This window comes from Netta rufina, assembly GCF_964035555.1.
Source record: "Netta rufina genome assembly, chromosome: 2".
Taxonomy (NCBI): Eukaryota; Metazoa; Chordata; class Aves; order Anseriformes; family Anatidae; genus Netta; species Netta rufina.
The window spans coordinates 108,434,483-108,449,471 of record NC_140124.1 but is presented as its reverse complement, the minus strand read 5'-3'; the positions used below and the strand labels follow the sequence as shown (position 1 = coordinate 108,449,471).

Genomic DNA, 14,989 nt, shown 5'->3' with positions numbered 1-14,989 from the left:
ATGAGACGGAGCTCAAGTATTGCGGGGAGTAGTAGTCGGCAATCTACGATGGTACTGAGAGTGCAGGACAACAACAAGATGGGTCTTCAAACACCTCAGATGTAAGTGTTGATCATGTTGCTAAGAATGTGTATGTGAAGCCTAAGTCCCTGAAGATTTGCTGCTGTTTGAGTGTGTGAGTAGACACTGGAAGATTGAAGCAGGGAGAAGAAAGCTACCTGCAGCCAAGGATATCTGCAGAAGTACTCTGGTTGTTCAAAAAACCTCTTGCTTAACTCCATACATATGCCTCCTACTGCTGGAGTGATTATGAGTTTAAAACTCTCTAGTTCTGAAAAACACTTTTCTTGTTTTGTTTTGTTTTATCTTTGGTTGGGGTTTTGTTTTCTTTGTTTTAAAGATCTACAGACATAGAACTAGTGTCATATGTGCATATGTGGTATGGTCAGCATATAACTTAAGATAAAACTTTGATCTACCTGTATGTCTGTGGTATGTTTCATGTTATAATGCTTTTCCTTGCATACTTGTTAGAAGGTGCTTGGGTGTATGTATAAAATGTGTGCTTATAAACTTCTTGCAAAAGTAGCTTTAATAACGGACAAATAATGCATTAAAATCAGTTGATGTTTCTAAGGCACTGCTACACGATGAGTGTCCTTAGACTTAAATGAATGTACTTGCAGTTTTGTGTGAGCAAAAGATGAAATGGTAGAAATAGTCACTTTGATTCTTCTCCTTATCCCTCAGGAAAGACAGAGGAACGTTTGGGAAGCTAAGCATGAGCAAACCGATGTCTGGAGCTTCGGAAAGAAAAGTTAGCTTTTTTGGGAAGAGGTATTGACAGCTTTAGTTCTTTGTGCTGTAAATTAAAACAATAACAATCCCTCGGCATCTTTTCTTCCTTGTCAGATTTTCACTACAGGCAATAGTGGATCTGAGACCTTTCTGCACTCTGATCACTAAATAACAATATTGTGGAGGAGGAACTGATTTGAAATTTCTTCTTTCTCTTGGTATTTTGAGGGGAGAAGTATGCAATCCAGAACTTAAAAGCTGCTCGAGACATTAGCCTGTTTAAGGAAGAACAATCTACCTCAAAGCAGCCCTGGGACATGTTTTTATTAGCAGATTTTGGTTCACAGAATCATATAGGTTGGAAAAGACCTCCAAGATCACCTAGTCCAACCTCTGACCTAACACTAACAAGTCTGCCACTAAACCATATCACTAAACTCTACATCTAAACATGGTTTTAAAGACCTCCAAGGATGGTGACTCAACCACTTCCCTGGGCAGCCCACTCTGATCAGTCTTACAGTAGCATTCTGACTATCTAGCTTTATTCTGTCTCTTCAGTTCAGGAAAACAATGTCTTCTGCAGAAGGATTTAAAAAAAAAAAACAAAAATGCTAAGCCAAGATTAAGTGAGGTACTCATCTTGCAAAATGAGAATCATATCAGTCTTAGTTTCTTTACTCTGAGAGACAAACCTTCCAAAATCCTATCGCCTTTCATCTTAGTTCATGGCTTTCTGTGTTCTGATGTCAATGAGTATTCCCTTTCACTGGATCCCACTGTTCCAGGGAACCTTTTAAATACTCCTTGAATATTTTAGTTTTTATTTTCAGCCACCTACATTTTGTTTCTTCACCTTCTAGTTTATTTTTCTGCTTTGTAAAACACTTCTGTTTAATAAACTGAAGAAAATATTAATCTAGGAAGTAGTAATCCTTCTGTATGTGGGCAGCGTGGCTTCCAGGTTGATGTTTTGTCATCTTAGTTGTATTCCTTTGTACAACAAATGTAAAAGAAACATTAAAATATGTATATATAGTAATGACTTACTGAAGAACTGTTTCTGTTTATTGTCACAAGAAGTGTAAATATTTTTTTGTTCTTAGGACTAGTGGGGCTGGAGGTTCACGCAACAGTCAGTATGGTGTGTTTGGAACAGAAAAGATCAAGGATCCCAGGCCAGTTAATGACAAGGCATTCATCCAACAATCTATCAAACAGCTTTGTGAGGTAACTTGTTTAATTATTTTAAAAATTTGTTATTAGGCATAAAAAATAACTAATAAAGATATATTGTTTTCATGGTTTTGACTTCAGATTTTATTTTTGACTAATATGTTACTTTACATATCTTTTTTCTCAGTTTCTTGTTGACAATGGTTATGCTCATAACATCTCCATGAAAACCCTACAGTCTCCATCTGCAAAGGACTTCTTAAAAATCTTCACTTTTATCTATGGATTTCTCTGCCCTTCTTATGAGCTGCCTGACTCGAAATTTGAAGAGGAAATTCCTAGAGTTTTTAAAGAGCTTGGGTAAGATTCTTATTGTTACTGTGCTAAACAGATATGGCAATGCTAGAAGTTAATCCCAAGGATTCTGAACTACACCTGTAAAGAATGGATAGGCTTCTTTATTCAGATTCAACTATGAAACTACAATGTTGTGATTATTTTGCTTCACTTTTTTTGTATAGCTCTAAGTTTACTCACTCGTTTCAAGATTGTACATTTTCTATTTGAAGTTGCAAAGCTACTTCTGCTCTTGGAAGCTTGCTTTGTAAATTAAAATGTAATTCATGACCTTTATTAGTATTGGATTTTGAAAGACCACTTTCTTGAATGAAAACTGCAGGCTTCGTCTTAATTGGTAGCTTATGACAGACTTTTCAGACACATTCTGATCAAATCCAAGCACTGAAAACAATTTCAGATTGTTGGCTCCTTTTCATTTAGTTAAGTCATTTTTTCCTGTAAGTTCTTTCATTGTGCATTTCAAGCAGGGGACAGAATTAATAAAAATGCTGCTGAGGTTAAAACACCACCAAATAGCTGGGTATTTTATTTTGAATATGATTTGATACAGTAAGTGTTTGGTATCATGAATGCACCAACACTTTCCAAGAAGAAAAATCCACTGCACATAGTTAATGTTTAATTTTCAGTCTCAGAAAAGTCAACTGCTTTCAGCTTCTGTAGACTTGAATCCATGATGGTGTGCCAGGATTCCGTAGGTGTATTCATGTCTGTTCTGTTTACTTCTCAGTATTTTAATAAAGCTTTGTTTTAATCTGTAACATATGAAATTGCTGCCCTAGCTGAAATATTGAAAAGGAAGTGCTCTCAAGAGGCCTTATTCTGCTGCACCAGGAGCATAATCCCTGATTAAAAGTTATTATGAAAACTCACTTTAAAAAGTCTTTTGAGAGCTAGAAAATTGATGTAAATAATTCATTTTTAAAAGGTCTTCAAGTTGAGAGGTTCACGAGCATTTATTTGGAACTGTCACTATATCAGTGGCTTCTTGTCCTATGCCCTTACAATGACTTGCATCAGAATCCTTGATTCATGATGTTGGTTGAAAGATGGAATGACATTGGTACTTCTACAAATCAATGAACAGAAGACTTTGAGAGGATGCCTGTAGTTAGTAGTATTGCCTTTGTGTGTCCCGTATTTATGGGTAATATTCATACTTTGATATTAAGCCGTCCTGAAATTGTTTTTTCTGTTATTGTGTGGCCCAAAGCTCATTGTCAGGTGCTCTTCTGTTTTCAAAGTGCATTTGACCCAAGAGGTAAGGATCTTGCTTTATAAGAATAGGACTCATGCATCTCAGTTCTTGTTCTCATGTGCTAGGAACTCCAGGCTTGAACATCCAGTGGACTAAGCATCCACCAAACTATTATTCCCTCTTTTGTGCTTGTTGTCTTCCATTTCGAGGTCTTTGAGAAACACAATCTGATCTAAGGCACTTGCTACCAAGACCCAAGGCAACATAGTAAACTCTGTAGGAAAAGACTAAGAAGCTAATAGTGCACGCTTCTTTGTATGAGGCCCTAATTGTTCCTTTTCTCTGCCTATGAAAAAGAAAAAGCATTTAATTCCATTACAGAATGAGAAACCCATGATAATGGAATAACATACTGTGATATAAGACCTCTTGATGTACAGTATAAAGTACAATTGAGTTTGTTCTTCCTTGTGTGGCTTGATCTAAATGTAGAAACGTGCTGGTTTTAGTTACTTGTTTTCAACAGCTATTAAAAATGTTTTTTTTTTTCCCCTGTAGGTACCCTTTTGCTTTGTCAAAGAGCTCCATGTACACAGTGGGAGCTCCACACACATGGCCTCAGATCATGATAGCTTTGGTTTGGTTAACCGACTGTGTCAAGGTAGCACCTGAGTTCTTAAGCAAAATATTTCCACTTTTCAGGCTGGAATGTTGGTTTCAATCCTGATGTCTTAATGGTGTTCTAAAAACTTTCTTTTTTTTATATATGTGAAAAAAAAAAATAGGTATTCTTACTTGCCATTCAGTCCTTATTTTTAGTAAACTGAAGAAACTGAAGTTTTTAATATAATATTATGATTTAAAATTTTGTTTTTGTGACTTTGTGCACTGGATATATTTGTGTGAGGAAAAATAGCTTTTTACATTTCTATATATTTACATATATAGAAATGTGATAAGTTTATAAGTATAATCAAGCGTCTTTTGTGCTGAACTTAATATGATAGCTACCATCTTCTGCTAAATTTGAAGTTTAAGGATGGAATTTTCAATAGCAATTATTCCAGTGTCATGTGATTGTTTGCACAGAGTGTTCTTGTATGCTTATGTTTTTTAATAGTGGCAATGCACTGTTGTTTCCAGCTCAGGTCTGAACCAAGTTTGGAGTCTTTGACAGAGTTTCAACACTGCTAAATTGTATACACTTGAAAATCCCATCAATTATTTGCTGAAAGTATACATTTAGCTTACCAAGGCAATTTGGCAGTGTTGATAGTCCAGTTAATGCCTTTTCACTGGTGCTTTCAGCTAACAAAACATAGGGCATGTTACTCTGGTGTGATTGGCAGCACCCTTACACATTGCTTGCTGAAATCCTAAGCTGATGTTACTATGACTTTTATGAATATAAACCTAATATGACAACTAATGGAGATATTCAAAATTCTTTGTATCTCAACATGTGCCTTTCAGTTATATTCTGCCATGAGGGAAAATTCATCGTCATTTGATGATGGACAGAACTGGGGAGGAGAGACAGATGACGGAATTGTACATAACAAGGTACTGTGAAAAATGTAAATGATTAGCAGAATTGTTCAACTGAATTTTGCCATATGCTGTAACACAACAATTCAAGTATGATAGAATAGTCTGAACTGAACTGTATTTGTATGTTCTTTTCCATTTTATATTCAGAGCTCTCTAGGAAGTGTAATAGCATTATATAAAAAGCCTGTTCAACTTGCTTCCTGAGCAGGCATCCTGGCCAGTCAAGACTGGGTATTAAACTGAAATGTCTTATGCTGAGTTGCTATGAATCTGTTTCCCTTGTGGAGAAAGGGAGTCAATATGCTGTTTGTTGTCTTAATTGGATCTCAGGTATATCTCTCTTTAGCACTCAGGTCTTCTGTGGTTAACAGCAGTATGGTGTGAGGATAGTTACTTAACTGTAAATGTGGCTCCTGTTGATATCTATTCAGATTACCGTTTAAAAACTTGTAGTAATGTTTAGCTACAAAATAAGTGGCAATGTAACTCAGGCACTTAAATCCAGCAGCTTGCAAGCTTTGTTTTATCACATTTTACTGGTACTATTCAGTTTTAACTCTGTCAACTCACAGCTGAAGTTTTGGAAAGGGATGTTATGATGTGTCAGATTTAATTAAGAAAATTGAAAGAAGGGGGGGGGTCAGAATTTGGGATTTTGGATCAAGGTTACAAACCTGACAGTAGACATGGAAAAATGCTGTTAAACTGAATGCATTTATGCACTCATACATATGCACATAAAACACATATTAAAACAAAATTTAGAGTACCAGTATAGTTGCTGAAAGAAAGTCTCCAGCAAATTATTGTTGGGTAACCTTCCTCTAATTCTAGGAGTAATTCTCTACCATCTGCACATCTAAAGTATAATTTATAAAGTATAAAGTATACTTTATAAAGTATATTTACCTACAAGGTGCGTTAAACAGAGCTACAGTTTCTATTACCTAGCTTCAGAGAATGATATACTCCAAGATCATGAATTACTTACCTACTACTCTTGTTAAGTATCCCTGAGAAATGTGTGAAGTGTTTCCAAATACCTTCTGTCTAGATGTAGTCTTACGATTTTATGATTAAAGGGGGAAAAAAGGTATTTTTCTACAGAAAGAAGTGCAGTCAACCATTGGAAGATATTTTTATCATCAGCTGTTTAATTCCACTAGTCGAATAGATTGAGACTACCTAGCTATTTTACAATCCTTTGAATCTTCATGAAAACTTTTAAAATTGTTCTCAGCTTTTCATGGAGTACGTTGTGAAGTGTTATGATCACTTCATGAAAGGAGGAGATACGTTTGAAGAATTGGATGCAGAAGTGCAGTCAAAATTAAGTAAGTTTTCATGTTTTAATAAAGTATTTTATTTTGTTGTTTTTCTCCTAACGTGAGCTTTGCTTAGTTTACAAGTAAAAATGATCTGATGTGAAGGAATGTAGAATTCCCAAGTACCTCAGTTGCACCGCCTTGATTTTCTTCTTTTCATGCGTTGTTATCAGTAAAGATATACAGGATGTGTTCTGCTCTCAGATGTACACATGTAACCCTAATGTTTTCAATGGCTTTCTAATAGAAAAGCCATATGCTGTTCCTCAGATGCAAATCCCATCTGTGCAAATACTCTGGTTTCTATCTGACAGAATTTTTATTTAAAGAAAAAGCCATAGACTGCACATTTGATGAGAAAGAAAGTTCAGCTTCTTCTAAAAGCTCTGAAAACAATGAGTTCTAAACTGTTGCAAAGATTCCCATATATGATTCATGTATGATATCTGGTAACATATCAGTAGGAAAAATTAATCAAGTCATTTTTTGGCAAAGACTGAGGGGAGTAAAGGAAGTCTCAAGATGCAAGGAAGCACGTGGATGAGAAAGGAGTATACAAATATGCTTAACTTGTAAAACTGGAACAGAGGAAACTTGTCTAACCACCACTGTCCTATCACGTGGGTTTTATGGGAGTTTGGAAACTGACATCCCAGGAGTGATTTGTAATCTTATAAGCGCAAAAAACTGTTTGGCTTGTTCTGTTGCCTGTTTGTAGTAAAATCTTTTTTATAGTTTTTCTTATTTTTCTATTTAAAATAGTTGTTCAGGTAACATATTCACTGTGCTGAGGCAAAGACAATTGCTCAGATATTCTGAATAGATGGTGATATTCAGTGAGACTAATTTATAACCCCACTTTCTTCTCACCCCACTGCAGAGGATTTATTTAATATAGATGAATTCCAGATAGAAGGCTTAGCAGCAGAAAACAAAAGACTTCATGAAGAAATTGCAAGACTAGAAAAAGAAAGAGAAAGTGAGCCGGTTAGTAAACTGTCTGTCCTTGTGTACGTGGGGGGCTTGACTTTTCAATTACTGAACCTTTTTGTCATTATTCTGTAGAAAGAGTCTGGTTATACATCATAAAAATGGAAAATTATTTTCAATGCTTTATAAGATACCAATTAGACTTGGTTATTATGTATTCTATACTATTCTAGTAGAACAGAATCTAGTGTCTTTGCCAAAAATGTTGGTATGAGAACTTTAGTGGATGAAAGCACAAGATTCAGCGGTAGCAATTAGTAAAAATATATTCTAGGGGAAATACTTTGTTAGAAAAAGTGGCTTCTGGTCTTAATACATCCTGAGACTAAAAATAGTTTAGCAGCTGTGCAGCTGGCAAACAGACTCCTGTCTTCCTGTCTGCTGTGCAAAATTTACATGTCTTCCCACTTTCCTTGCCCTTTTATCTGCCTTTTGTGTATTATTTTATACCTAAGTTGTGAATTTCCTGCAGTAAGAACTTTCTTTATGCGACTTTCTTAATGCCTAATGCAATTTTTAGTGCCTAATGCAAATCAAAGCTTTAAATGCTGAAATAAAAGATTTAAGGTACTTAGGCTTTTCAGCCTCTCTTGCTATTATTCTTATATAGTCTATAAGACTGTAACTTGAGTCAGCTGTCACAAATAAAAAAAATAATAATAAAAGTTCTTCAATTTCATACTATTAAAATTGATTGTAATTGTTCTACCATCTTGACTGGAAAGTAAGATGATTATTTTAGGCTAATTTTAGTCTTTGTTCTTTCCATCTGTTTTTACTAGGACCGGTTAGTATCACTACGAAAGCTGAGATCTTCTTTTCAAGCAGATGTTCAGAAATACCAGGCTTATCTGGCTAATCTGGAATCTCATACAAACATCCTTGATCAGAAAATGAAAGGTGTTAATGAGGAAGTTGAGGCAGCAGGTAAGTTGACTGTGGTCATAAATGATTAGTGAAGCAACAAATAAGTTTAAAAAAATAGTTTCAAAACAGCTTCAGGCAAGAGTGTGATATTTATTGTGTATGCCAATGCTACAAATAAACTTTGCAAAATTTATTGTTAATTAAAGAGAATTTGGGCTTACGGTTGTTGGCAAGCTAGAGAAATGAAATACAGGTAGTATTTACTCATAAAAATACAGGGATAAGGCTTAACTATATAGTCTAATATTTTTACACTGATGTAAACAAATGGTTTATGAACTTAGAAATGGAAGTAGAAGCAATGAAGCAGGAGAATGCCCGGCTCCAGCACATCTTTGATAACCAGAAGTACTCAGTTGCGGATATCGAGAGAATAAATCATGAGAGAAATGAGTTACAGCAAACCATTAACAAGCTGACTAAGGAGCTGGAAGAAGAACAACATCAACTGTGGAATGAAGAGCTAAAATATGCTAGAAGTAAAGAGGCGGTATGTGAAACCCCTGCCGTAATGGGAGATGACTATCAGTATTCATGATGTGAGCTTAAGCCTGGGACTTGAGCTATTGCTAACTTTGCTAAATGATTTTAGAACAGAATAGATATGTCTTAACTGAAGAGCTTTGGTAACATTAGCCTGAAATAGATTCTGTTAAGACTTCACAACAAGGACTGCAAAACTAGTGCTTTGAATCAGTATCTGCGTGTGTCTACGGACAGACTGGCACCTTATGTGGAAATTCTAATAGAAGGACTTTAAGGGCTGAATTTATTCCCTTTTACCCAGAATGAAGAGAGGCAGCCCTGTAAGTGGCGAGAGTTTAAAACTGCTGCTTCGCTACGTAGAAAAATAAGATAAAATAAAACCCACATTTGTTTCAAATATCTTTTGCATTTGGCAGGTTGTGCTTTCTCAAGCACTTGGTATTAAACTCCTCATATTGTACAACTATGAAACACATAAAACTGGAAAAAATACTTGTGTTACTTAACACTTGATATAAATGGCAGAAAATCAGAAATGTAAGCATTTAATAACCTTGTCTGTAGATACGCTGAAGTTAAAGTATGTTAGGTTATATGGCTATGTAACATCCTGGCAAAACCAACGAGAGAAAGCATATCAACATGATGACTGATAATTGGTTTAGCAATTTGTATTATTTCTAAGCACTTTTCTCCTTTCCTATCAACTAATCCTCAAAAGGTTGAAGCAGAAAAAATACGGAAGTAGGGAAAACCATAGGTGAAACCATACAGTCTTGCCCATACACACTGAGAAATCTTGTAGGATAAGTTCAGAAAGAATCCTAAAGCAGCTCTTACTCCAAAGAGTGTGAACTGCTGGAATGCTAATACATACAGCTCTTTTGTACTGTGGCATGCCTTGGAATTCTATTAGTGTAGAGCAACTTAGAAACCTGTTTAAAATACCATGCAAATACTTTTTGCAAAGCTTTTCTATTTGTCTTTCTTCTATGATTTTTTCACTTTTCACTTCTGAACAGATTGAAACACAGCTGGCAGAGTATCATAAACTGGCTCGAAAGCTGAAATTAATTCCAAGAAGTGCTGAGAATTCCGAAGGCCATGACTTCAAGATTCACTTTAATCCTGAGGCAGGATCAAGTTGCCTAGACACTTATAGAACTCAGATTAAGGTAAGTAGAGGCAACACTGAATACCTCTGTTACCGCTCACGAGGAAATGCTAGTGTTTCTTTGGAAAAGTAGGGAAAGTCTCTCTTAAACTCCCCATGAAATTGCAGTGAAAAGCTTCTGTGATGAATTGTCATAGCTACCTTCTGGTATAGGAAGAAAATTTAGTATTGGAGGGTACAGCAGCCTAAGTTTAAAAACTGGAGAAAGAAATAACTTAGTTTAAACTAGCAAATTGCATTAGCTAGATTTTCTTGTGTGTGTATTACAGGCTCCCCTTCTGAAGATCATAAGACAGACTGAAGAAGAAATTAAGAAAGCTACTGATAAGAAAATGAGTTTGGAGGATGCTTTGGTACAGGTATATATTGATTAATGAAAAGTAGTACCAAGATACCATAATGTTGTCTGCTGGTCCCTTTTGACCTCTTGCATGGGTGAACTGTGTGATTTTTGGGAAGCTGTGAGAAAACTGCTTTAGCTATGTTAATTGTTTTTTGTTATTGAAAGCTTTTATGAGAATTAGGGTCTCCCTATGTTGGTTGAAATAGTTGCGCTCCCTATGCTGAAAGTAATGCAGCTACACATTTGATCATAAAAATTTTGAAAGAGCTGTTCTTAGTAAAGTATCAATTCTATTCTATTGTGTGGCTTATCACTGGCATGTTGTAAATAGGAAGATTTTTAGCAATACTGGATTCAGTATGGATTGGAAGGAGGATAATTTCTGGTCATCTAGTGTGCTGTCACATGAAAAACTTCATGCACCAATTGTTTGACAATGCCAAGCAAACCAAACAAAACCCCCTGTTACTAGCACAAAAATTAGATCATTAAATATTTGCTAAACATTGTATAGAGATTTCCAAAAACCTTTGTTAATGTTCAAGATTATGGGTTACTCTTTCAGAACATATGAAGCCCCAATTTTATTTACTTTTCTTTTTTTTTGCTCAGAGTCAGTAAGGTTTTGTTGAAATCAACTGAAGTATTAAAAGTATATTAGTATTTTTCTAAACCATACATAGCTGACATTGAAAACTTGCAGCTATGTATTCAAAACCTACTCTTCTAGAAGAACTTTCATTTCTAGCCCAACATATTTTCAGATGTAATGCAAATAAACTTTTATTAGCATTGTATGCACCAAAGATAGTGTGTTTATTTTTTCATCCCCCTCTCTCTGTGAAATTAGTATTCTGTGGCAAAAGATATGATTGTATAGATACCAAATGTCACTTACAGTTCTTTGCATTAGCACTTGGGGTGTGGGTTGACCCTTGGCAATAGCCAAGTTGCGCAAGTGGTGCTGAGCAATATCAAATACATCAGTGTTACCAATGCCACTTTAGCCATTTATCCAAAACAAAACACCATACAGCCTGCTATCATGAAAGTTATTTCTGTTTTGACCAGACCTAATTTAACAGTGTTTTCATGGCTAATGTGTTGTCTACAACAGCATAGAGATATAGGTAGGAATTCATTTTGCATTATATTTTCTTAGTTGCATTTTCATTCTAGATGAATGCAATGGTAGTGGAAAAGAAAAGTAGTGTGAAAGCACTGAAAGAAGAAGCAGAAAAGCTGGATGATCTTTACCATCAGAAGCTAAAGGTAAAACTTTTCTGTATATTGATAACAATTTATGACTAATGATATTTTTATCCTTAATCCTTGTATTTATATGTAAGATTTTGTTTTGCTTTCCTGTTTGTTTTGAACTTCTGACCACACCTCTTGCAGATGATACAATGTTCTCTTATTCTTTTCAGAACTAATGTGGGATTATCTGAAGAGTTAGTTTCCACTTTCTCCTAAGATCATGGCATACTTTGGCAAAGCCAAAATAAATCATAAGCTACTACAACCAGTAATAAAACAGCTATGTCCATCCCCTGACCTTAAGATGTCTCAAAACTTGCTTTAAACTCACTTTAGAGTTAATAGGATCTACCTTTTTTAAGCTTTGTATATAGCAAATAAGCTTATAGTTTGTAGTAAACCTGTAACCACATTAAATATTGAAGAAAACATATGCTTAATGTTCTTTTAGCCAAATATTAAATGATAAAATATTTTTTTTTGTATTTGTTCTTCCCGCCAGCAGTTACGCTGCTTAGGTGGGTGGAAGCAATTGGTTTAGTTTATAGCTTTCAAAAACTCCTGAAATTTAGCTTTTGAACCATGTCACTACATGCACCTTTCTTTTAAGACAAACTCATAAAATACTCAATAACATCTGGATGGCTATAATAGAACATAGTCATGTAATTTCTCTTGTAATTTTTAATATACTATCCATAAAACTTCAGTATTAGTGTTTTTGAAGTATTATGTTTCAGTAATTTACCAGAATTAAATGTTTTAATGATGGGGGAATTGGGTTTGGTTTTGTGCATTTGATTGTACTAATATATGGTCAAAAGTGTCAGTCTCCTTGGATAGATGATTACTTATGTTTCCTACATACCTTTTGGAGGCAAAAGGGAAAAGTCTTTTTTGTAGTCAAAACCTAAAAACAGTTGTCTGCAAGTTCTATTTCTAAGCTATTTAGGGAGAAAATACATATCTTTTCGAAATGATTTTTGAAGGGAAGACAGCAGCAACACACGTTGAAATTTTGTTAGAAAAATAAGGGGAAGGTTAAGTTGGCTTTGAATGGCAGAAGATACAGAAAATACCTGAAACATTAGGGTTGAGTAGGGGGTGAGAGGGAGTTGTTCTTGGGTTGTTTTTTTGGTTTGTGATTGCTTTTGGGTTTTTTTGAGTTCTGAGTGTGAAGTTCCAAGTGTCATGAATTCCTAATTCAACTATCAGGATGAATAATATACAGTGGAAAAAAAATCCTAATTTTTCCTAAAATATGTGATTTTTTTTTATTAATACTTACAGGAGGCAGAAGAAGAGGAGCGAAAATGTGCAAATGAACTGGAATTATTAGAGAAGCATAAACAACTACTTGAAAGTGGTATCAATGAAGGTCTCAGTGAAGCCACAAATGAACTGCATGATATTCAACGACAGTAAGGCCTTTGACTTCTAGTTATTTGTGTGGATTATGTGGGGGAGTGGATAAAGACATTCTCTCAAGTCCTAATGAAGAATTCTTTGAGTGGATATCCATCTTGGTATATTAGTTTGACAAATTCACAGTTAAAATACCTTTCTTCTCGACACTTATTTTTGCAAGCATATTTTCATCAGCACTCCTGATTTCCATGTGCTTTTTCCATATGATGCAGCCAGGTTCTTTTCAATGGTGCCCAGTGACAGGGCACGAGGCAATGGGCACAAACTGGAACTCAAGTCTCCCTCTGAACACCAGGCAGCACCTCTGTGCTGTGTGGGTGGCAGAGTACTGGCACAGGCTTCCCAGACAGGTTGTGGAGTCTCCTTCTTGAACATCTTGAAAAGATGCCTGGATGTGGTACTGGGCAACCTACCCTGTATGGTCCTGCTTGAGCAGGGAGATTGGACAAAACGACCTCCAGAGGTCGCTTCCAACCTCTGTGACTCGTGGTTGTAGTAAAGATAAGAGTTAGTTTACCAATATATTACACTAATATATTTACCAATATCACAGAATCACAGAATTTTCTAGGTTGGAAGAGACCTCAAGATCATCGAGTCCAACCTCTGACCCAACGCCAACATTCCCCACTAAACCATCTCCCCAAGCTCTACAACTATATATATAGTTGTATATATACAACTATATATATATAGTTGTATATATACAACTATATATACAACTATATATATATATATATATATATATAGTTGTATATATACAACTATATTTTACAGTCTAAATTCTGTAAAGATTATTTTGGCTCTGTGATGCTCTACAGTACTTCTGTTTCTTACCGGTTAGCACAACACAGTCCTTTTTCTCCTGGGTTGCATGTTAATAAATCTAACCTGACTTAATACTAATAGGGAAAATTATGACTAAGCATGACGATATATCTACCGTGGTAAAGAATTTGTTGATGTCAGGAACTTTAGAATTACAGTCACGATTTTCTGAATGTCTTTACTTTTCAGATATCAAATTGTTATGCAAACAACAACAGAAGAGAGCAGGAAAGCAGGCGATAATTTGAATCGTCTTTTAGAAGTGATTGCTACTCATGTAGTATCTATAGAGGTAAGCTGAAATTCAATATTCAAAATTAAATCTTTTTAGAGATAACGGCAACTGCAATTGAACACATGGACATTAGAACTTGCTCTATCCAGTAAAGTATCAGTTAGTTACGCTGCACTGAGTCTATGGTTTCTAGTAAGTTTATTGACGAAACATTGGTAAAAGTAATCAGAACTGCTCACTATATTTCGCTAGTAACATCTTGTCAGGTTGAATCTGCATCTGTTCCATGCCTCTGTATTAGCGTTTAACTGAAGTCACTTAACCCCTGTAATGACTGCCCAGAATGCTTTAGCAGAACCAGTACAATAGAGACCACAATAGATCTAATAAACTTTCTGTAACTTTTCTAGAAATATCTTGATGAACAGAATGCAAAGATTGACAGAGACTACGAAGAATTCATGTCTGAAGATCTACTGTCCATCTTGACTGGAATTCTAGACAGCTATAAAAAGAAGGCTGAAAGCGTGTAACTCACCAAAAAGGTGAAGATGAAAATTTTGTGCTTCTGAAGCCGTTGTGGTGTGTCCTAAATGCAGGAAGCAACCATCCTTTTAACAACTAAATTGTTTTTAAGTTTAAGGAAATGTTCATAAACCTCCTCTGCTTTATTAATAGAAATACAGTAAAGGATTAAAAAACAATTTGCGATTAAAAGAAGTTTGCTTATACTTCCTCCTTATGATGTATTTATACAAAATTACAAATGTCTATAACAGGGCAACTATGGAACAATTTAATTTCACATTTTTCCTGTGTAAATAAATCACATGTGCTCTTCTTGTAACATTCAGTAAGGTGAGTACTGTCAGCCTGTTAAAAATAACCAGCTGCAATGAACTTACAGATA

General features: G+C 35.3%; 1 protein-coding gene across 1 annotated transcript; it reads left to right on the top strand.

Moving 5' to 3' along the window:
- Positions 1-14,612, top strand: NDC80 (NDC80 kinetochore complex component; the record flags this gene model as incomplete). The annotated part of the gene is made up of 16 exons (XM_084306620.1): positions 1-101; positions 751-837; positions 1,905-2,028; positions 2,162-2,334; positions 4,091-4,193; positions 5,006-5,095; positions 6,324-6,417; positions 7,289-7,395; positions 8,181-8,325; positions 8,610-8,815; positions 9,834-9,986; positions 10,255-10,344; positions 11,508-11,600; positions 12,879-13,009; positions 14,034-14,136; positions 14,490-14,612. The coding sequence occupies 16 exons, from the start codon at positions 1-3 to the stop codon at positions 14,610-14,612; spliced, it is 1,923 nt and encodes a 640-aa protein (XP_084162746.1).
- Positions 14,613-14,989: the final 377 nt, after the last annotated feature.